A 24,315-nucleotide genomic window follows, 5' to 3' on the forward strand; every position below is an offset into this window, starting at 1 on the left:
GAGGAGGCGCAGCAGGGGGCGCAGCTTCACAGCGAGCGTCCGCTGCGCCTACAAACGCTAGTGTGAAACTCCTTACATAACATAGCAAAAAAAAAAAATTGCTGACATATTTCCTTTTAAGTGAGGAGTAAAAACCTTAAGTGTCCTCTTAGGTTGGCAAAATGAAAGGATCTTAGGGTCCCATTTCACTTAGGGACGCTCCAGCGATCCCGACAACGATACGACCTGGTAAGGATCGCTGGTGCGTCGCTACATGGTTGCTAGTAAGCTGTCAAACAGGCAGATCTCTTCAGCAACGATCCAGCGATCCGTATAACGACCTCGGCGGTCGTTGGTACCTTGTCACACAGCAGCTATTCTGACGATTCCCGCCTGCGTCCCCGAGTTCTGCGTCGCCAACGAGGTCGCTCGTCGGCGTCAAACACAGCGATGCATGCTGGCCAGCGGGACACCAGCGATCAAAAAATGGCCCAGGACATTCGAGCACGATCAGCGATATCCGGGGGGGGGGGGGGTCGCTGCTATGTGTCACATGTAGTGAGATCGCAGGCGAGGTCACTGTTAAGTCACAAAATCTGTGGAAAAAAAAGCTATTTGTCTTGATTCCTGACTTGTTCCCCTTCTCAGACCGTGCAGGCTCGTCACGTGGCCCCTAATGACACCGTCCTCGTGTTTAATGTGGCTCTGGTGCTGCAGGGGTTGGCAACATCCGTGCTGAAAGATGAGAAAAGCAACCTGAAGGAAGTACTGAATGCTGTGAAAGAGCTGGAACTCGCCCACCGGTGAGAGGAGCATGGGATCTGCGTCTGAGGGCCACGTCCATATTGGCCAGGTAGCGTCTCCGAAATCTGACCTTCTGATGTTTCTTCTGCAGATATTTCAAGTTGGTGACAAGATGTGGTTTGATTTGGCGCTCGCAGCGTCTGAGGCCAGGTATGTGCTGCAGGGATGGAGAACACATCTCATGGATGTGGACCGTTGCCTCACTATAACACGTCCACATTGTAGGCAGTGCTCTGATCTTCTGAGTCAGGCTCAGTATCACGTGGCTCGAGCTCGCAAGCAGAATGAGAAGGAGCTGCGAGCCAAGCAAAAGCAGGAGAAGGAGGTTCTGCGGCAGAAGCTGCTGAAGGAACAGGTGGGTGTCCTTGGCCTCACACAGGATAACAACTAAGAGGGGAGCTGGGGAGGCAGAGGGATGCGGGTGATGGTGAATGATGGGCTTTTAGTGTTGATAAATTACCGCCTGTTCCTATGCGGGTGACGGTGAATGATGGGCTTGTTGTGTTGGTAAGTTACCGCCCGTTCCCTGATCCATAGCTTTTTTTTTTTAATAAACTTTCAGGAAGAGAAACGTCTCAAAGAAATCGAGGAGCAAAATAAACTCTTGGAGCAAAGGGCACAATATGTGGAAAGGATCGAGAACATCCTGCAGTTCACTGGAGAGATGGAGACTCCAAAAGAGAAGAAGTGAGGAGGCGGTGGTGGCGGCCGGGTGAGTCTTGTATGGTGACATCATGCAGGTCCAGATGGCACTTGATGCCGGGCCCGTAGTACATGATTTATGTGCAGCATTGGGGTCTGCTAAACACGTGCTGTAGATTCTGGGCTGTGTCGGCCTCTGCTGTACATGTGCTGCAGATTCTGGGATGTGTCGGTCTCTGTTGTACATGAACTGTAGACTCTGGGCAGTGTCGGCCTCTGCTGCACATGTACTGTAGACTCTGGGCAGTGTCGGCCTCTGCTGCACATGTGCTGTAGACTCTGGGCAGTGTCGGCCTCTGCTGCAAATGTGCTGTAGGCTCTGGGCTGTGTCGGCCTCTGCTGCACATGTACTGTAGACTCTGGGCTGTGTCAGCATCTGCTGTACATGTACTGTAGAAAATATAGAGTCACTGCACACGCTGGTTATGCTCAATGTGAAGTAAATTTGTTGATTGACGATGAAGAAGCGACATCACCGTCAATCAATAAATTTACTTCACATTGAGCATAACCAGCGTGTGCAGTGACTCTATATTTTCTACATATTTTGGGGACTATCCGTTCCTTTTCACTGGCACCGTGAACTCAAACCTTGAGGTCGAGTGCTAACCATTTATATTATCTAGTACATGTACTGTAGACTCTGGGCTGTGTCAGTCTCTGCTGCACATGTACTGTAGACTCTGGGCTGTGTCGGTCTCTGCTGCACATGCACTGTTGTCTCTGGGCTGTGTCGGTCTCTGCTGCACATGTACTGTAGTCTCTGGGCTGTGTCGGCCTCTGCTGCACATGTACAGTCATGGCCAAAAGTTTAGAGAATGACACAAATATTATATTTTCACATGATCTGCTGGCCTCTGGTTTTTATGTGTGTGTTTGTCAGATGTTTTTATCACATACAGAAATATAATTGCAATCATATTATGAGTAGCAAAAGGTTATATTGACAGTTAGAATGAGTTAATGCAGCAAGTCAGTATTTGCAGTGTTGACCCTTCTTCTTCAGGACCTCAGCAATTCTCCCTGGCATGCTGTCAATCAACTTCTGGATCAAATCCTGACTGATAGCAGTCCATTCTTGCAAAATCAATGCTTTTATTTTGTCTGAATTTGAAGGTTTTTGTTTGTCCACCCGTCTCTTGATGATTGACCACAAGTTCTCAATTGGATAAAGATCTGGGGAGTTTCCTGGCCATGGTCCCAAAATCTCTGTTTTGTTCCCTGAGCCATTTAGTTATCACCTTTGCTTTATGGCAAGGTGCTCCATCATGTTGAAAAAGGCATTGTTGATTGCCAAACTGCTCTTGGACGGTTGGGAGAAGTTGCTCTTGGAGGACATTCTGGTACCATTCTTTATTCATGGCTGTGTTTTTAGGCAAGACTGAGAGAGAGAGCCCATTCCCTTGGCTGAGAAGCCACCCCACACATGAATGGTTTCAGGATGCTTGACAGTTGGCATGGGACAAGACTGGTGGTAGCGCTCACCTGGTCTTCTCCGAATAAGCCGTTTTCCAGATGTCCCAAACAATCGAAAAGGGGATTCATCAGAGAAAATGACTTTACCCCAGTCCTTAGCAGTCCACTCCCTGTACCTCTTGCAGAATATCAGTCTGTCCATGATGTTTTTCCTGGAGAGAAGTGGCTTCTTTGCTGCCCTCCTTGAGACCAGGCCTTGCTCCAAGAGTCTCCGCCTCACAGTGCATGCAGATGCACTAACACCTGCCTGCTGCCATTCCTGAGCAAGCTCTGCACTGCTGGTAGCCCGATCCCGCAGCTGAAACACTTTTAAGAGACAGTCCTGGCACTTGCTGGTCTTTCTTGGGCACCCTGGAGCCTTTTTGGCAACAAGGGAACCTCTCTCCCTGTTCTTGATGATGCGATAGATTGTTGACTGAGGTGCAATCTTTCTAGCTGCGATACTCTTCCCTGTTAGGCCATTTTTGTGCAGTGCAATGATGACTGCACGTGTTTCTTTAGAGATAACCATGGTTAACAGAACAGAAACAATGATGCCAAGCACCAGCCTCCTTTTAAAGTGTCCAGTGGTGTCATTCTTACTTAATCATGACAGATTGATATCCAGCCCTGTCCTCATCAACACCCACACCTGTGTTAATGGAGCAATCACTGAAACGATGTTAGCTGGTCCTTTTAAGGCAGGGCTGCAATGATGTTGAAATGTGTTTTGGGGGATAAAGTTCATTTTCAAGGCAAATATTGACTTTGCAAGTAATTGCTGTTAAGCTGATCCCTCGTTATAACATTCTGGAGTATATGCAAATTGTCATTAGAAAAAATGAAGCAGTAGACTTTGTAAAAATTAATATTTGTGTCATTCTCTAAACTTTTGGCCATGACTGTACTGTAGGCTCTACGCAATGTCGGCCTCTGCTGCACATGTACTGTAGGCTCTGGGCAGTGTCGGCCTCTGCTGCACATGTACTGTAGGCTCTGGGCTGTGTCGGCCTCTGCTGCACATATACTGTAGGCTCTGGGCAGTGTCTGCCTCGGCTGCACATGTGCTGTAGGCTCTGGGCTGTGTCGGCCTCTGCTGCACATGTGCTGTAGACTCTGGGCTGTGTCTGCCTCTGCTGCACATGTGCTGTAGACTCTGGGCTGTGTCTGCCTCTGCTGCACATGTGCTGTAGACTCTGGGCAGTGTCGGCCTCTGCTGCACATGTGCTGTAGGCTCTAGGCAGTGTCGGCCTCTGCTGCACATGTACTGTAGACTCGGGGCAGTGTCGGCCTCTGCTGCACATGTACTGTAGACTCTTGGCAGTGTCGGCCTCTACTGCACATGTACTGTAGTCTCTTTGCAGTGTCGGCCTCTACTGCACATGTACTGTAGTCTCTTTGCAGTGTTGGCCTCTGCTGCACATGTACTGTAGGCTCTGGGCTGTGTCGGTCTCTGTTGCACATGTACTGTAGGCTCTGGGCAGTGTCGGCCTCTGCTGCACATGTACTGTAGACTCTTGGCAGTGTCGGCCTCTACTGCACATGTACTGTAGTCTCTTTGCAGTGTCGGCCTCTGCTGCACATGTACTGTAGGCTCTGGGATGTGTCGGTCTCTGTTGCACATGTACTGTACACTCTGGGCAGTGTCGGCCTCTGCTGCACATGTGCTGTAGACTCTGGGATGTGTCGGTTTCTGCTGCACATGTACTGTAGGCGCTGGGCTGTGTCAGTCTCTGCTGTACATGTACTGTAGGCTCTGGGCAGTGTCGGTCTCTGCTGTACATGTACTGTAGACTCTGGGCTGTGTCGGTTTCTGCTGCACATGTACTTTAGGCTTTGGGCTGTGTCAGTCTCTGCTGTACATGTACTGTAGACTCTGGGATGTGTCTGTCTCTGCTGTACATGTACTGTAGGCTTTGGGCTGTGTCGGTCTCTGCTGTACATGTACTGTAGACTCTGGGCTGTGTCGGTCTCTGCTGCACATGTACTGTATACTCAGGGCAGTGTCGGCCTGTGCTGCACATGTACTGTAGAATCGGGGCAGTGTCGGCCTCTGCTGCATATGAGAAACAGAAGAATGGGGGCACCACCGAAAAATTTATTAAGGGGATCCAACCAGACCTATATAATACATATGATCGACAAAAGAGAGAAAAAGAAATAGGCCAAAGACAGGGGATCACCCTGGATAGGAAGTAGCATACATAATACAAATTTTATTGAACACAGCAAACAACAGCAGAAAAATCTTTAAAAACATTAAAAATGGTCACACATGTGACACATACACAAATAATGCAATGCTCATAATGGAGCAACCCACCTTCTACCAGCTAACACCCTCACCGAGAATGATGCCTATAACCCCAGGTCCATGTAAACACAATTCTCAATAAGAAAATTAGTAAGCCCACACATAGATACTATGGATCATATATGAGTCAGAAACATCACTAGTATAAGAATACAATGAGAAAATGATGCATTTCCATCCCAAAAAATGACAAAAAAAACAGTACAGTCATGGCCAAAAGTTTTGAGAATGACACAAATATTAATTTTTACAAAGTCTATTGCTTCATTTTTTCTAATGGCAATTTGCATATACTCCAGAGTGTTATAAAGAGTGAACAGCTTAACAGCAATTACTTGCAAAGTCAATATTTGCCTAGAAAATGAACTTTATCCCCCAAAACACATTTCAACATCATTGCAGCCCTGCCTTAAAAGGACCAGCTAACATCGTTTCAGTGATTGCTCCATTAACACAGATGTGGGTGTTGATGAGGACAGGGCTGGAGATCAATCTGTCATGATTAAGTAAGAATGACACCACTGGACACTTTAAAAGGAGGCTGGTGCTTGGCATCATTGTTTCTCTTCTGTTAACCATGGTTATCTCTAAAGAAACACGTGCAGTCATCATTGCACTGCACAAAAATGGCCTAACAGGGAAGAGTATCGCAGCTAGAAAGATTGCACCTCAGTCAACAATCTATCGCATCATCAAGAACTTCAGGGAGAGAGGTTCCCTTGTTGCCAAAAAGGCTCCAGGGCGCCCAAGAAAGACCAGCATGGGCCAGGACCGTCTCTTAAGTGTTTCAGCTGCAGGATCGGGCTACCAGCAGTGCAGAGCTTGCTCAGGAATGGCAGCAGGCAGGTGTGAGTGCATCTGCACGCACTGTGAGGCGGAGACTCTTGGAGCAAGGCCTGGTCTCAAGGAGGGCAGCAAAGAAGCCACTTCTCTCCAGAAAAAACATCATGGACAGACTGATATTCTGCAAGAGGTACAGGGAGTGGACTGCTGAAGACTGGGGTGAAGTCATTTTCTCTGATGAATCCCCTTTTCGATTGTTTGGGACATCTGGAAAACGGCTTATTCGGAGAAGACCAGGTGAGCGCTACCACCAGTCTTGTCTCATGCCAACTGTCAAGCATCCTGAAACCATTCATGTGTAGGGTTGCTTCTCAGCCAAGGGAATGGGCTCTTTCTCAGTCTTGCCTAAAAACACAGCCATGAATAAAGAATGGTACCAGAATGTCCTCCAAGAGCAACTTCTCCCAACCGTCCAAGAGCAGTTTGGCGATCAACAATGCCTTTTTCAACATGATGGAGCACCTTGCCATAAAGCAAAATTGATAACTAAATGGCTCAGGGAGCAAAACATAGAGATTTTGGGACCATGGCCAGGAAACTCCCCAGATCTTAATCCCATTGAGAACTTGTGGTCAATCATCAAGAGACGGGTGGACAAACAAAAACCTTCAAACTCAGATAAAATAAAAGCATTGATTTTGCAAGAATGGACTGCTATCAGTCAGGATTTGATCCAGAAGTTGATTGAGAGCATGCCAGGGGGAATTGCTGAGGTCCTGAAGAAGAAGGGTCAACACTGCAAATATTGACTTGCTGCATTAACTCATTCTAACTGTCAATATAACCTTTTGTTACTCATAATATGATTGCAATTATATTTCTGTATGTGATAAAAACATCTGACAAGCACACATAAAAACCAGAGGCCAGCAGATCATGTGAAAATATAATATTTGTGTCATTCTCAAAACTTTTGGCCATGACTGTACATAGGATAATCTAGACCCAAAGAGATCCTGATCAGTATGAGGTGTACAAAAGAGAAAAAAATGCACACTAAATAAACCTCATGTAGAAATATAAGCACCCCAGCCCAAGATCAGGCATAGAGAACATTAAAGACCAGATCAGCCAGACCATTGGGGGCTAGAGGTGGTCTAAGTGGACAGAGAAAATCTCCATAGCCACCCTCAATGGTAACTACACATCCAAATCAGCACAATACAGAACCCATGTGGGGTGAAGTGGAGCAGGTAGAGCCAGAGACCCGACGCGTGTCGCCACTCTAGGTGGCTTCGTCAGGGGTCTGTGTCGGTCTCTGCTGTACATGTGCTGTAGGCTCTGGGCTGTGTCGGCCTGTGCTGCACATGTACTGTAGGCTCTGGGCAGTGTCGGTCTCTGCTGCACATGTACTGTAGGCTCTGGGATGTGTCGGCCTCTGCTGCACATGTGCTGTAGGCTCTGGGATGTGTCGGTCTCTGCTGTACATGTACTGTACGCTCTGGGCAGTGTCGCCCTCAATCAATGAATATCACAGGGACACACTGGATCTATCAATAGGTCTTTTACAGGTAAATAAGTGGGAATGTGGCATAAGGTTATTGACCTCACTCAGGGTGACCGGATCACTAGGTCCCCAGCACCAACATGCCTCCGGAGCTCCAGCGGAAGTAGATTTGAATTTCCTCCTAGAGGAGGATGCATATTTTCCCCATCCTATGGATATTTTGCTTCAACCAATCAATTCACTCATGTCTCCCTTACCGTTAACTTGGGGATTATAGGTAAGACGTGGCTAATTAAAAGAGAACAAAAACAAGAGGAACCCAAAAATAAGAATAAAATGTGGAATAATAGGGCAAGGGGACGTGTTTCTTTGATTCCCTCAACCAGAATCTACGGCTCTGTATTCAAACATAAATGATTGAACTTCAAGAAACGAGAAAGAATTAGAACTTCCAAAGTTTACACCGCTCCCATAATTGATGGTGATGTATATAAAACTCTCAAAATAGTTTTTTTGATGCTATTGTTTTACGTTCTGTAACCAGTTTGCAAAAAACAACTTATGTCTGCGGACTTTTAGAATAAATACAATTGTACATATACGAAAGTGGTTTCATCTTTACTCTGAACAGCACTCAGAGGCATGCTTTAAACCTGACGTCTATTCGGGATCTATCCTCGAGAGGGAAGCGCCTCGAAAATGTTTTCCTTCCACTCTTCTATACAATGGTAAGTCATAAAAAAAAATGTCAGTCCTCAGGATCTGAGCAATTATGAGGTTAGACAATTGGGTCAGAACAGTCAACGGTTGGAGAGCTGGGTCAGAGTAGTCAATGGTTGGATATAGAGAAAAGCAGGGGTCTATTTTACCAACAACAATCAAAAGTATAAGTAGCAAATTGGTATAGATATATATATAATTAAAACTTAGCTAAGTTTTAATTATATGTATATCTATACCAATATCAATGGTTGGATAATTGGGTCAGAGCAGTTAATGGTTGGACAATTCGGTCGGAGCAGTCAATGGTTGGATAATTGAGTCAGAGCAGTTAATGGTTGCACAATTTGGTCAGAGAAGTCAGTGGTTGGACAATTGGGTCAGAGCAGTCAATGGATGGACAACTGGTTCAGAGCAGTCAATGGTTGAACAATTGGGTCAGAGCAGTCAGTGGTTGGACAATTGGGTCAGAGCAGTCAGTAGATGGACAATTGGGTCAGAGCAGTCAGTGGTTGGATAATTGGGTCAGAGCAGTCAGTAGATGGACAATTGGGTCAGAGCAGTCAGTAGATGGACAATTGGGTCAGAGCAGTCAGTAGATGGACAATTGGGTCGGAGCAGTCAGTGGTTGGACAATTGGGTCAGAGCAGTAATGGTTGGACAATTGGGTCAGAGCAGTCAGTGGTTGGACAATTGGGTCAGAGCAGTCAATGGTTGGACCACTGGGTCCAAGCAGTCAATGGTTGGACAATTGGGTTGGAGCAGTCAGTGGATGGACAACTGGTTCAGAGCAGTCAATGGTTGGACAGTTGGGTCAGAGCAGTCAATTGTTGGACAGTTGGACCAGAGCAGTCAATGACTGGACAAGTGGGTAAGAGCATTCAAGTTGGACAACTGGTTTGAAGCAGTCAATGGTTGGACAATTCAGTCAGAGCAATTAATGGTTGGACAATTGGATAAGAACAGTCAATGGATGGACAACTGGTTCAGAGCAGTCAATGGTTGGACAGTTGGATCAGAGCAGTCAATGACTGGACAAGTGGGTAAGAACATTCAAGTTGGACAACTGGTTTGAAGCAGTCAATGGTTGGACAATTGGGTCAGAGCAGTCAATGGTTGGACAATTGGGTCATAGCAGTCAATGGTAGGATAATTGGGTCAGAACAGTGAATGGTTAGACAATTGGGTCAGACAGCAAGTGCATAATTGATCACGCTCATCGGCACGCCCGTCACATGATCATGGGGGGCCGAAGGGTTGTCATGACATGTGTTGGTCTCCTGAAGACCCCCGTGCCTGTCATCACGATACTCCTGTGAACGCCGGCCCATGGCTGAAGCTCTGCTATGCGTAGCATAGGTGATCAGATAATCTCAGCCTCAAGTCTCCTAAGATGACTAATAAAATACAGTAAAAATTACCAAAAAAAAAAAACTTATAAAACTTAAAATATAAAAAAAATAAAAGTTCAAGTGTTAGACGTCAAGACTCCTCTCTCTCTGAGATGTGAAGTTACTTTTCAATACCATTAATTTCATATCCATGGTGATGTGATCAGGCATACAAAAATGTTTGGCCACAGGTAGGTAGATCCATTCTTTTTTCTCTTATTGTGTGACAATGAGAATTCATCATTGTTCTAAGCTTTTGCCCTGTCTCCCCCACATACAGACCCCCAGTTGGACATTTAGTACAAATAATTAAGTACACCACATTAGATGTGATGCAGCTGAAAGTACCTGGGATCTTGTATTCCTGATGTGAGTTGGGGATCTTTATCTTGTCTGTGGTCATTATAAATGGACAGGTTTTACATTTTTTTCTGGTTGCAAGGAAAGGTTCCTGCAGCTGTTGGAGAGGACAGGGAGCTTCTGACAATGATGCTTCTTAGATTTGAGGACTTACTAAAGCACAGTATTGGGGGGTCTGGAAAAATGGATTGTAATCGGCCATCTTTTTGTAGTAAAGGTTGTAATTTCCGTGCAGCTCCCCTTAGCACTTCCAGATTTGGGTTGTAGGGGACTACATGCTTGAGTCAGCAGCAAGCAGACGCCTCTGGGACTAAGTCCTGTCTTTTGCTTACTGAGCATGCCCGTGGGGGATGACCTCTCATTGGAGGTCGGAGGTCGATGTTCTCCCTCACAGTTCATTCCCCTTTGACTACTGGGCCCCTAAACTGGACACCTGGCCTGAATTGGCACATTATGCCTTACAGGAGCTCGCTTGCCCTGCTGGTAGTGTGCTTTCAGAAAGAGTCTTCAGTGCTGCTGGATCAATCCTGACAGAAGGAGCCGGCTGTCGACCCAAAATGTTGGTGATCTCACGTTCATTAAAATGAACTATGCCTGGGTTTCAAAGGATTTTGTACCACCTTCCCCTGATTTTCCCCTGATGACACATATGTTGCCAGCAAAATGTCTCGCTTTGTCCTCCTCTTTCTCCGACTTCTGCAATTCCTCCATTTGCAGCTGCTGAACGTCCAGCCTACACTTCAACATATGCCAGTTTTTCCATCTCCCTAACTGGGCTGTACCCCCCCAGGGCCGGCGTCAGCACCAGGCGCACCCGGGCAAGTGCCGGAGCCCTGAGCAGGTGGGGGGTCCACTCATGGGTGACGGCACTGGCACAGGGCCCCTCACAGTACGCAAAAGTCTCTGACGGTGGAGGGCCTGCTCGCTGTCACAGACACCGTCGTACTATGAGGGGCCTTGTGCCACTGCCGTTGCGCGCGAGTGGGCCCCCGCTTGCTCAGGGCACCAGCACTTGCAATACTTACCTCTCCCTGCTCCACCACTGTGACCTCTTCCACGTTTCCTGACAGTGACATTCATATCAGAGAGCGCGATGACGTCACGTCTGTACGCCCTCTGCCTGAACAGTCCAAGTGCAGAGAGCTGGAAGATAGCGACGCTGAGGACTCTAGAGTAGAGCAGTGCCCAGCAAGAAGAGGTATTTCATTTTTTTAATGTTTGGAGCAATATATGGGGAGCATTATACACTTGAGCATCATAGATAGGGCCCATTATACACTGGAGCATCATATGGGGCACATTATATATAGAGCATTATATGGGCCCATCATACACTACAGCATTATAAATGGGGCCTATTATACACTGGAGCATTATAAATGGGGCCCATTAAATATGGAGCATTATACACTGTTAGCATAATTATTATTAGGCAAGTTGTATTTGAGAGGATTCTTTTTATTATTGAACAACAACTATGTTCTCAATCAACCGAAAAGCTTCATATTTTTGGAAGTTGGAGTGGGTTTTTTTTAGATTTGGCTATCTTAGGAGGATATCTGTTTGTGCAGGTAACTATTACTGTGCAGAATTATTAGGCAACTTAATAAAAACCAAATATATACCCATCTCACTTGCTTATTTTCACCAGGTAAACCAATATAACACAAACTGTAGAAATAAACATTTCTGACATTCAAAAGCGAAAAAAAAAAGAGGTACCAGCATAGCCACCTTTCTTTATGATGACACTCAAAAGCCTTCCATCCATACATTCTGTCAGTTGCTTGATCTGTTTACTTTCAACATTGCGTTCCGCAGCCACCACAGCCTCCCTGACACTGTTCCCAGAGGTGTAATGTTTTGACTCCCTGTAGATCTCACATTTTATGAGGGACCACAGGTTCTCTATGGGGTTCAGATCAGGTGAACAAGGGGGCCATGTCGTTATTTTTTCTTCTTTTAGACCTTTAATGGCCAGCCATGCTGTGGAGTATTTGGATGCATATGATGGAGCATTGTCCTGCATGAAAATCATGTTTTTCTTGAAAGATACCGACTTCTTCCTGTACCACTGGTTGAAGGTGTCTTCCAGAAACTGGCAGTAGGTCTGGGAGTTGAGCTTCACTCCATCCTCAACCCGAAAAGGTCCCACAAGTTCATCTTTGATGATACCAGCCCATACCAGTACCCCACCTCCACCTTGCTGGCGTCTGAGTCAGAGTGGAACTCTCTGGCCTTTACTGATCCAGCCTCGGCCCCATCCATCTGTCCCATCAAGAGTCACTCTCATTTCATCAGTCCATAAAACCTTACAAAAATCTGTCTTAACATTTCTTGGCCCAGGCTTGACGTTTTATCTTATGTTTCTTGTTCAAAGGTGGTCGTTTTCCAGCCTTCCTTACCTTGGCCATGTCCCTGAGTATGGCACACCTTGTGCTTTTTGATACTCTGAAATATGGCAAAACTTGTGTCAAAGGGCATCTTGGCAGCTTCAAGCTTGATTTTCTTCAATTCACGGGCAGTTATTTTGAGCCTTTTTTATCAACACGCTTCTTGCGACCCTGTTGGCTACTTGCCATGAAAAGCTTCATTGTTCAGTGATCACGCTTCAAAAGTTTGGCAATTTCAAGACTGCTGCATCTCTCTGCAAGACATCTCACAATTTTTGACATTTCAGAGTCAGTCAAATCTCTCTTCTGACCCATTTTGACAAAGGAAAGGACGTTGCCTAATAATTAAGCACACCTTATATAGGGTGTTGATGTCATTAGACCACACCCCTCATTATTACAGAGATGCAAATCACCTGATTTACATAATTGGCAGTTGGCTTTCAAGCCTATACAGCTTGGAGTCGGACGACACGTATAAAAAGGATGATGTGATAAAAATTCTCATTTGCCTTATAATTCTGCACACAGTGTATAGGTCCATCATACGCTGGAGCATTATCCATGGGACCCATCATATACTGCAGCATCATATGGGGCCCATTATATATGGAGCATTATATAGGCCCATCATACAATGGAGCATCATCCATGGGGCCCATCAAATACTAGAGCATCATATGGAGCCCATTATATATGGAGTATTATATATGCCCATCATACAATGGAACATCATCCATGGGGCCCATCATATACTGGAGCATCATATGGGGTTCATTATTTATGGGGCATCATATAGGGCATGTAGCACATATGGGGCCTATTCTGTATGGAGCATTATATGGAGCCCATTATGTATGGAGCAATATATGGGGCCCGTCATATACTGTATGGAGCTTTATATGCGACTCATACAGTATGGAGCAATATGTGGAGCTCATTCTACTCTCTGGGGACCGTCCTATACTGTATGGCACATTATATGGACCATCATACTGTAGCATTATGTGGAGCTCATCATACTACTGAATGGAACTTTATATGGGACCAATTCTGTATGGAGCAATATATGGGGCTCATTATTCTGTATGGCGCACTATGTGGTGGCCATAATACTGTATGGAGGAATATACTGTCCTGTTTTTGAGCTATTGTAGAATTTAAGATAGATATCAGTCATGTAATGTAAGAAGTGAAGTAATTGTCATTGCACTATACCAATATTTCTCTGCCGTATCGGAGCATCATGAATTGTGGTATGTGTTATAGGGGCCCACTGACACTCTTTCGCCCGGGGCAAGCGAAAACCTGGAGCCATCCCTACCCCCTCCCACAACTTTAGCCAAATAACCCCCAGTTTTCAATGCATAACTATTCTAAAGTAATTTAAGGTTGACAAGCTTAAGTAATAAGAATTGATGTCGTTGGCATTGAAATGGGCACTGTAGGTGTGTTTACTGTCCTCCACTCCCTGATGACTTTGCTTCCCAATTGACTTGCATTGGGTTTCGTGTTTCAGTCGGACCTCAAACTTTTCATGATAGTCGGCCAATTGCGTTCAACTCGACTTTTGAGAAAGTCGGGTTTCATGAAACCCGACTCGACCCTAAAAAAGCAAAGTTGCTCATCTCCAGTCGGTCCCAATAAAACATTTTTCTTTTTTTTTAATAAATGTCAATTTCTGGTTTCCCCTAATACTGTTTGATTAATGTGTCTTTTGCCGCCAACACATACTGCGCCGTACATACACTGCGCGGTACACTTTGCATTTTTGCCACCACATAGCTCCATTACTAACACATGTTTCTTGTGTCAGTCCTGGAGATATGTGTAGGCAAAAACAAATATATGACTTGTATTTTCACCACCAGTCTCTTCAGTCTGCTAATATTGCACAGACTGAATATAGGAAGGTGTTGAGTGCAAGGCATATCTATTGTTACGTTGCCAGGTATCATAAAGAGTGAACTGAGGATGGTGTGTTTTTACCATCATCATTTCACTCTGTGACACAAGGCCAGGAGATTCTAGATATACTTTGTAAGTAGCCACATCCCCTACTCAGTGTGTAGTGAATAAACTGAAGAGATGATGGTGAAAATACACGTCATATGTACAATACCCTGGCCCCGTATCATAACTATTCATCACACCTGGGCAGGTGAATGCACATATTATTTAACCTGCAGTGTCGCTTCTGTCTGCATTATCTATTGCACGTAGACTGGAGCGATGCTGGAGTCTAACTCATATGTGTATTCACCTGCCCAGGTGTGATAACTTCACCATGACACCAGGCCTGGGGATTATAGAAGTTGTATAAACTTTATCATATCTCCAGTCTGCATTCATACTGAAGACACAGTGGAGATCCAACAAATAATATTTATACTCACATGGTCAGGTGTCATAAAGAGTGAAGGATGATATTGCATTCCCAAAATCACTATTTGTAACATCAGGCCATGTGATACAAATATTAGTTGTATTATCTCCACTGTCGCTGCACATTGAACACAAACTGTAGAAATGATAAAGGTCATACAACTTGTGTGTATGTAGTCACGTGGCCAGGAGTCCTAGTAAATTCATGATGCACAAAACACAGCATCCTGATATCACTGGTACACCTGGGCAGGTGATTATTGTATTGGAGTTTATAAAAACATAGTGCACTCTGTACAGGTATCAAAACAGGTTTTTTTATTAACATACACACAAGAAAACAATTTTACAGAATTTGCTTTTGACATTCCACACGTCCAATATCAGAGATAAAGTAGGCTGCAAATTGGTCCCTCATTTGGCCAACTTCAACTGATGACCTGAGAGGGTGCTGAGTGAATTCAGGCAATGGGTTTGCAGCTGGTGCATCAAGTTCAAAGTTTGGGTGCTCTTTAGCCATAGCAAAATTATGAAGAACCATACACGCCTTCACCTCATCCACTATTTCCAGTTTAAGATTAATGACTGTGCCGAGAATGCGCCATCTGGAGACAAGAATCCCAAAAGCACACTCTACAGTTCTTCTGGCCCTGGTCAGTCTGTAATTAAAGATTTTTTTGGTGTGGTCCAAGTCCCGGCTGGAGTAGGGTTTCATCAGGTTTTGGCACATTTGAAATGCCTCATCCCCAACCATTATAAATGGCTGTGGTGGACCTTCGGTGTGGGGAAGAGGCCGTGGCATAGGGAAATTAAAATGGTTGCCATACAACCTCCTGCCCATGTCAGAGTTCTTAAAAGCCTGGGAGTCATTTCCACGGCCAAATGCCCCAATGTCCACTGCAACAAACAGTCTGCATCTGCAATGCCCATGAATACTGTAGAAAAGTACTTTTTGTAGTTATAGTACTCCGATCCAGTTCTTTTGGGTTTTATACTCCGGATGTGTTTCCCAGCCGTGGCATGGGGAAATTAAAATGGTTGCCATACAACCTCCTGCCCATGTCAGAGTTCTTAAAAGCCTGGGAGTCATTCCCATGGCCAAATGCCCCAATGTCCACTGCAACAGACAGTCTGCATCTGCAACGCCCATGAGTACTGTAGAAAAGTACTTTTTGTAGTTATAGTACTCCGATCCAGTTCTTTTGGGTTTTATTATCCGGATGTGTTTCCCATCCACCGCTCCCAAACAGTTGGGGAAATTGCAGACTGTCCAGAGTTTTTCAGCAATATCTATCCACTTTTCCACGGTGGGCAGGGGCATAAATTCTGGACAGGGAATGTCCCACAAAGCCTGGCATGTGTCCGCAACTATTCCCGACAAGGTGGAGATTCCAAGCCGGTACTGGAAGTGGAGTGAAGAGAGGGTCTCTCCAGTAGCCAAGAATCTACCAAACAGAGAAAACAAAAATTAATATTTATGTCTAGGGTTTTTAACCCCTTTCCTACATTGGACGTAATATTCCGTCCATGTGACCTGGGCCCTAAGTCCCATGGACGGAATATTACGTCATAGCAATCAGCGGCGCCCACGTGGTGAGCGCCGCTGATCACGGCCGGGTGTCAGCTGATTATCACAGCTGACACCCGGCACAATGTGTCAGGGGCGGTCATCGTGTTTGATTGCGGTGTGCAAGGGGATAACGTGTCGGGGGCGGTCACGGACCGCCCCCGACACGTTAACCCCTTGCACACCGCAATCAAACACGATCACGGTGTACCGGGGGTTAAAGAGAAGCATCGGCAGAGAGGGGGCTCCCTCCGTGCTTCAATGAGCCCCCCCACAGCAGCGCAATGCGCATCGCTGCTGCGGGGGTCTCTGTTGTGAGTTCATTCTCTGGTTCACCAGTTGTGAGTTCTCCTTCCAGACTCCCTCTGGTGGTAACAGGAGGTAGTGAGGCTGATTTGATCGGTGGAGATCTGCCACCTGAGAATGAGGATGACGATTGGACCTCAGGAATCTCAGATTGGATTTAAGACAGCCGACGCCCTATTCAGTTGCTGGTGATTCCTTCTGGCTTGTCAGCTCTTGGTTTTCAGGTCTGTTCCAGTCATCTAAAGCTAAGTTTTTCTGCTAATGTTCACACTAGATTTTGTTGGTATATTCAGTTTTTTGTGTGTTCAGCCAGCCCCGGCTGGGGGCTGTGCTGAATTTCCACTCTTATTTATCAGTATTTTGCCAATTTGCTTTTTGTCCCTTAATAGATTGGCCTCTTTACTGCTCTGTCTCAGAAAATTTCAGAGTGCTGATATAGTGGGAGAAGTCTAGTGACTTCAGGGTTAATTTTGCTATCAGAAGTGTTGGACATTATTTTTGTAGGGTTTTTTTGCAGGTTGCAGACAGTGTCCTTCCTTTCCTTTCTAGTTAGTTTGGGCCCCATCGTTTGCTCAGCCTATTTTCTTGCCTGTGTTTGTGCCTTCATCTTGTTTCACCGTCAATACTTGTGTGGGGGCTATCTATTCCTTTGGGGTCTGCTCTGGGGCAGTTAGTTTTCCCCTTTTCATGCTTCAGGCTTATTTAGTCCTCCGGCTGTGACAAAGCATCTAGGAACATCGTAGGTACGCTCCTCGGCTGCTGCTAGATGTGTGGTAGGATCAGGGATCTGCAATCTGCATAGTTACCAACCTCTCTGGTTTTCTGTGACTTAGCTTGTTTTGCTTTTTTCTCCTCGGTGACCCATTCATAACAGGTCTCTTTCCCTGCAGGTCCACGGATCCAAGATGGCGACGGGGACCTTCGGGGGCCTGCATGGAGCTGACTTCCTCAGTGCCTGCAAAGCGCAGGCATGAGGCAGTCTGCGTCTATGCCTGTGACAGATCGCTGATCTGTAATGTGACAGATCAGCGATCTGTCACAGGACAGTTATGTCCCCCTGGGACAATGTAATAAAGTTAAAAAAAAAAAGTGTAAAAATAATTTTTTAAAAATCGCTAAATAAATTAAAAAAAAAATATTCCCTAATAAATTCATTTTTTGGAAATAAAAAAATAAAAGTACACATATTTGGTATCACCGCGTCTGTAACGACCCGCCCTAGAAAACTGTCCCATTAGTTAACCCCTTTAGCGAACCCCTTAAAAAATAAAAATAAAAAACGAAGCAAACAATAATGATTTATTATCATACCGCCAAACAAAAAGTGAAATAACGCGCAATCAAAAAGATGCATATAAATATCCTTGGTACCGCTGAAAACGTCATCTTGTCCCGCAAAAAATGAGCCGCCATACAGCATCATCAGCAAAAAAATAAAAAAGTTATAGCTCGCAGAATAAAGCAATGCAAAAATAATTATTTTTTATATAAAGTTGTTTTCATTGCATAAAAGCGCCAAAACATAAAAAAAGACCTAAATGAGGTATCGCTGTAACCGTACTGACCCGAAGAATAAAACCGCTTTATCAATTTTACCGCACGCAGAACGGTGTAAACGCACCCCCAAAAGAAATTCATGAAACGCTGGTTTTTGTTCATTCTGCGTCCCAAAAATCGTAATAAAAAGCGATCAAAAGATGTCATGTGCCTGAAAATGACACCAATAAAAACGTCAACTCGTCCCGCAAAAAATAAGACCTCACATGACTCGGTGGGTCAAAATATGGAAAAATTATAGCTCAATATGTGGTGATGTAAAAAGTATTTTTACAATAAAAAGTGTCTTTTAGTGTGCGACAGCTGCCAAACATAAAAACCCGCTATAAATAGTAAATCAAACCCCCCGTTATCACCCCCTTAGTTAGGGAAAAATAATAAAATTAAAAGAAAATGTATTTATTTCCATTTTCCCATTAGGGCTAGGGTTAGGGCTGAGATTAGGCTTAGGGCTGAGATTGGGGTTAGGGTTGGAGTTATAATCGGGGGGTTTCCACTGTTTGGGTACATCAGGTGCTCTCCAAATGCAACATGGCGTCTGATCTCAATTACAGCCAATTCTGCGTTGAAAAAGTCAAATGGTGCTCCTTCCCTTCCAAGCTCTGCCATGCACCCAAACAGTGTTTTACCCCCACATATGGGGTATCAGCCTACTCAGGACAAATTGCCAAACAACTTTTGGGGTCCTATTTCTCCTGTTGCCCTTAGGAAAATAAAAATTTGGGGGCAAAAATATCATTTTTGTGGAAAAAATTATTTTTTTATTTTCACGCCCGGGCGTTATAAACTTTTGTGAAGCACTTGGGGGTTCAAAGTGCTCACCACACATCTAGATAAGTTCCGTGGGGGTTCTAGTTTCCAAAATGGGGTCACTTGTGGGGAGTTTGAATAGTTTAGGCACATCAGAGGCTCTCCAAACGCACATGACACCTGCAGACCATTCCATCAAAGTATGCATTCCAAAACGTCACTACTTCCCTTCCGAGCCCTGACGTGTGCCCATACAGTAGTTTTCTCCCACATATGTGGTATCAGCGTACTCAGGACAAATTGGACAACAACTTTTGGGGTCCAATTTCTCCTGGTACCCTTGGGAAAATAAAAAAATTGGTGACTAAAAGATCATGTTTGTGGAAAAAATACGATTTTTTTATTTTCACACCCAGGCGTTATAAACTTCTGTGAAGCACTGGGGGGTTCAAAGTGCTCACCACACATCTAGATAGGTTCCTTGGGGGGTCTAGTTTCCAAAATGGTGTCATTTGTGGGGGGTTTCCACTGTTTTGGTACATCAGGGGTTTTCCAATTGTGACATGGTGTCCTATCTCAATTCCAGCCAAAAAAGTCAAATGGCGCTGCTTCCCTTCTGAGCTCTGCCATGCGCCCAAATAGTCGTTTACACCCACATATGGGGTATCAGCGTACTCAGGACAAATTGCACAATAACTTTTAGGGTCCTGTTACCCTTGAAAAATAAAAATTGGGGGTGAAGAGATCATATTTGTGGAAAAAATATGATTTTTTAATTGTACCGCTGTACGTTATAAACTTCTGTGAAGACCTTGTGGGTTCAAAGTTCTCACCACATATCTAGATAAGTTCCTTGGGGGGTCTAGTTTCCAAAATGAGGTCACTTGGGGGGGTTTCCACTGTTTAGGTACATCAGGGGCTCTCCAAACGTGACATGGCGTCCGATCTGAATTCCAACCAATTTTCCATTGAAAAAGTCAAACGGTGCTCCTTCCATTCTGAGCTCTGCCATGCGCCGAAACAGTGGTTCCCCCCCACATATCAGGTATCAGTGTACTCAGGACAAATTGCACAATAACTTTTCCAGTCCAATTTAATCCTGTTACCCTTGGTAAAATAAAAAAAATTGAACCTGAAGTATTTTTTTTGTGAAAAAAAGTTACATGTTCATTTTTTTTAAATATTCAAAAAAAATCCTGTGACGCACCTGAAGGGTTAATAAACTTCTTGAATGTGGTTTTGAGCACCTTAAGGGGTTCAGTTTTTAGAACGGTGTCAATTTTGGGTATTTTCTGTCATATAGACCCCTCAAAGTGGCTTCAAATGTGATGTGGTCTGTAAAAAATAAAATGGTGTTGCAAAAATGAGAAATCGCTGGTCAACTTTTAACCCTTATAACTTCCTTACGAAAAAAAAATTTTGGTTCCAAAATTGTGCTGATGTAAAGTAAACATGTAGGAAATGTTATTTATTAAGTTTTTTGTGTGCTGTATCTCTGTGATTTAAGGGCATAAAAATTCAAAGTTGGAAAATTGCGAAATTTAAAAAATTTTCGCCAAATTTCCATTTTTTTCACAAATAAACGCAAGTTATTTGAATGAAATTTTACCACTAACATGAAGTACAATATGTCACGAGAAAACAATGTCAGAATCACCGGGATCCATGGAAGCATTTCAGAGTTATTACCTCATAAAGGGACAGTGGTCAGAATTGTAAAAATTGGCCCGGGAGTTAACGTGCAAACCACCCTTGGTAGTGAAAAGGGGTTAAAAACACTAACATAAAAAAATATTGGTAGATGGCATAACAAAAATTCTGCAGGCATTTGTTTACTACATGGCAGAACAATAATTCTGCAGGCTTTGGAATAGTACATGGCAGAACAAAGAAAATTATGTAGGCATTGGTTTGTAAATATTACGTACCGTAATGTGACCAGGAGCCGTTCCTCAGGAGGAATTGCACGACGGAGTTGTGAGTCCTGTCTCCGGATGGCTTCTTGAACACGAGCAAGCAAATCCATGAAGCTTTCTTGGGACATCCGGGTATAGTCAGTAAATTTCTCCAGGTTTGGCTGGGTTCAAATTGCGTTATGGGCAATCCGCTAACGGGATCCGTTATATAGCGGCGTTAACGCTGCCATTGCCCGCAATGTATGTAACGCATCCTAACGCATGCCAAAATGGGCATGCGTTAGCAAGTAAGCGTTAATTCATGACGCACCCTAAAACACTGCAGTGTTTTTGGGTGCGCTGGCATTAACGCACAGCGAACGGACCCGTTCGCTGTGCATAGAAATGTATGGGTTAACGCATTGTAGCGCTTGGTACCGGAGTGCTACCATGCGCTAACGCATACCATTAGCGCTAGGTCGCTAAAGATGTCAAAAATGACAACCGCGTTAGCGCATCCGTTTAACGGATGCCCTAGCGCAATATGAACCTAGCTTTTGCCTGGAGCTCGCTGTAGAGGGTGTGGTACGCTCCACGGCTCTCCCGGAGTTCAATAATCGGATGTATCCACAAACGCCGCCGTCTTCGCTGTCTCTCCCTTTGTTGCTGGCAAGCAAATGCAAAAGCCTGAGCCAGTGCAATGTCCAGATCCAAGTTGAAGTGAAAACTCTTCCAACACAGATCCATGTTCACAAATGAAAAAGCAACCAAATATGAAGAATTCGGCTGTAAGCAGGTCTATATAAAGAATTCCCATAACGCCCACTGATGTCCCATTGGTGGAGTCTGTTTCAAGATTTTTTCAAGGATTGTCCTCCTGTGAAATGTTACACCTAGACAACACATGCGCATAAAAAACGCTAACGCATGAAAATGCATACAAACGCGCTTTTTTGTCATGCGCACGCTGATGCGTCAAAAAATCGCGTTTACTTGAGTTTGCAAGCGTTTTTTCCATGCGTTTTTTTCTATGCGCGCATGAAACGCTGCGCAAAACGGCGCAAATGTGAAAGTAGCCTAACTCTGTGTCAGAGGCAGAGTCCTGTGTCTCATCCGGCCGAGCCCTGTGAGCTTAACAGGCTTTGGCATTTACATTGTGCAGCTACGCGGTTCTGTTAATCAACAGAACTCGCTCCTGTACACACTGGGTGACGCGAACCCGCGTGTGTTCATTTATTATTTGCCGTATAACCTCTGCCATTACCAAGCAGCAGTTCTACATCTCTGCACAGTGGACCCCAGGCTGCGAACCTTATCATCTTTATTATTTGGTGTGTTCCGCCAGCCTAACATCAAGTCACCCCCCTTCTGGCCCATTAAAAATAAAACAATAAAAAACACATATTTGGCATCGCTGAGTTCAGAAATGTCCAATCTATCAAAATCTAAAATAACTTAATCTGATCGGTAAACGATGCAATAAGTAAAAAAAAAAAAAAAAAAAAAAAAAAAATTTTTTGGTTGCTGCAATATTGCAATAAAATGCATTAAAAGGCGATCAAAACTTCGTATCTGCCTCAAAGTGGTATCAGTAAAAACGTCAGCTCAGGGAGCAAAAAATAAGTCCTCACCCAGCCCCAGATTCCGAAAAATGAGAATGCTATGTGTCTTGGGATATGGCGACAAAAGCTAAATTTTTTTTGCCACTTAAATAAAAAAAAACTATTCATGTTTGGTATCTGTGTAATTGTTCTGACCTGGGGAATCATATTGCCAAGTCATTTATACAATACATTGATCATGGGAAATAAAAAACCCAAAAACAATTGTAGAATTGCACTTTTTTTGTAATTTTAACACACTTGGATTTTTTTTCCCTGTTTTCCAGGACAATATGTGACAGAATGAATGGTGTCATCAAGCCTTATCCCATTAATTCAAATGGCATTAATATCTCTTCAGAGGGGATTTAGGATCTACAACCGAAGGACTTCATTAACTATTAAATAATAACTTTACCATAATTATTTTTAACTAATTGATTAATAGAGCTAAAGCTCGGAACAAACAAATATTCACACAACGCACAAGAATGAATGGTGTCATTCAAAAGTACAACTCATCCGGCAAAATGCAAGCTTATATGACTGGAAAAATAAAAAAAAGTTATGGCTCTGGTAAGAAAGGGAGGAAAAAAAACAAAAAATGGGGATGAAGGGTTTAATCACTGCAACTGGAGAGCTGTGAGTGTGCGCAGCATAGAAAGAGTAGGGACACATAATAATCACCTTGCTTGCAGAGACAAAGGTGTAAACAGCAGCAGTATTTTCAGAGATGAGTTAATTATCAGATACCTTGTTGCAGCAAAGTTGAGAATGCTACAGCACCAGGACTCTCAGGGCTGAGCTAGAAATAAGTTACAGATTGCTGGGGAGACGGTAAGAAATCTGGATGAGCCTGATTGAGGTGGATAAGAAGGCAAATTGTTGTAAAACGTGGTAGTAACGTGCTATATTTTGCTGTATACTCAGGCAGCACTTCAACACAGTAACCCGGCACGGACTAGTACAGAGAAGAAGACGGCCATAGAAGGAGAGAGCAGGGCCAATGGAGTAACATTTGGATTGTCTATACTAATAAAATAAATGAGCATCATCGATTTGGGAGTGTCAAGTCCATTTTTCCATAGGTCTACAGAGTCCAAATGTTAACGACGCTCGTAGTCCGAGAGCCCATTTATAGCACAGAAATGTTCTGCTTATTTGTCCAGATTCAGTAGATCGACCCCCGATTCATAAGTTCCTGCTGTTTTCACGGCCCATTAGGGTCGCCGCCTACCTGTGTTCCAAAACTAGGACTCGCGGGGAGAACCCTTGACTTATCCTTATCTTTCAGACTGCAGCCAAAGTGCCTGCTGCCACTACTGAGCGTTGCGTACAGAAGATCTTACATGCTTGCTCATCTCTTTCCCCTTTTCTTATTATGGGAGGAGATATTTATTTTTATTTTTCACCATTTAGTTTTTCAGTTGTTTTGAGCAAGGTTCCAATATGTTTATTAGGCCGGGGTCAGACTTGCGAGTGTGATGTGAGAAACTTGCGCCAGTCTTTCGCATCAATACCCGTCACTGCCGCCGGCACTCGGACCGGAGTGTTTGGCTGCACGTATTTCTATGTATCCGTACACTCCGATCATGGATGGCGGCGGCAGTACCAGGTATTGATGCGAGAGACTGGCATCACACTCGCAAGTCTCACCCCAGCCTTAAACTGATACAAGTCCCTGATGATCTGAGGTTGTTAATTGCATCAAGATTCCAAGACTGTGACATTCGTCTCGTCCCCATAGCATCTCATATTGCTTCTTGGAAATATATGCAGTCATAAGTGGAAATGCAAGACGTGGCAGCACGTCACTTCTTATTTGCAGTTTTTTCACCCATAGGAA

At 44.3% G+C, this 24,315-nt stretch overlaps 1 protein-coding gene across 2 annotated transcripts in view; it reads left to right on the top strand.

The window, feature by feature from the left end:
* LOC141092356 (RNA polymerase-associated protein CTR9 homolog) overlaps window positions 1-23,527 on the top strand; it is a 38,296-nt gene extending 14,769 nt beyond the window's left edge. The window contains exons 2-7 of one of the 2 annotated variants that reach the window (XR_012232774.1): window positions 628-782; window positions 875-933; window positions 1,009-1,138; window positions 1,346-1,495; window positions 22,757-23,045; window positions 23,400-23,527. Coding sequence is in view for 1 of the 2 variants with exons in the window: in XM_073578424.1 (XP_073434525.1) it covers window positions 896-933; window positions 1,009-1,138; window positions 1,346-1,474 (297 nt within the window). In the remaining variant the exon portion in view is untranslated. Of the gene's footprint in view, window positions 1-627; window positions 783-874; window positions 934-1,008; window positions 1,139-1,345; window positions 1,496-22,756 lie in introns of both variants that reach the window. The other variant, XM_073578424.1, reaches the window with a different exon arrangement.
* Window positions 23,528-24,315: the final 788 nt, after the last annotated feature.

Source organism: Dendrobates tinctorius, unplaced genomic scaffold (assembly GCF_039654945.1).
Source record: "Dendrobates tinctorius isolate UK_male_01 unplaced genomic scaffold, ASM3965494v1 ptg000059l, whole genome shotgun sequence".
Lineage (NCBI taxonomy): Eukaryota > Metazoa > Chordata > Amphibia > Anura > Dendrobatidae > Dendrobates > Dendrobates tinctorius.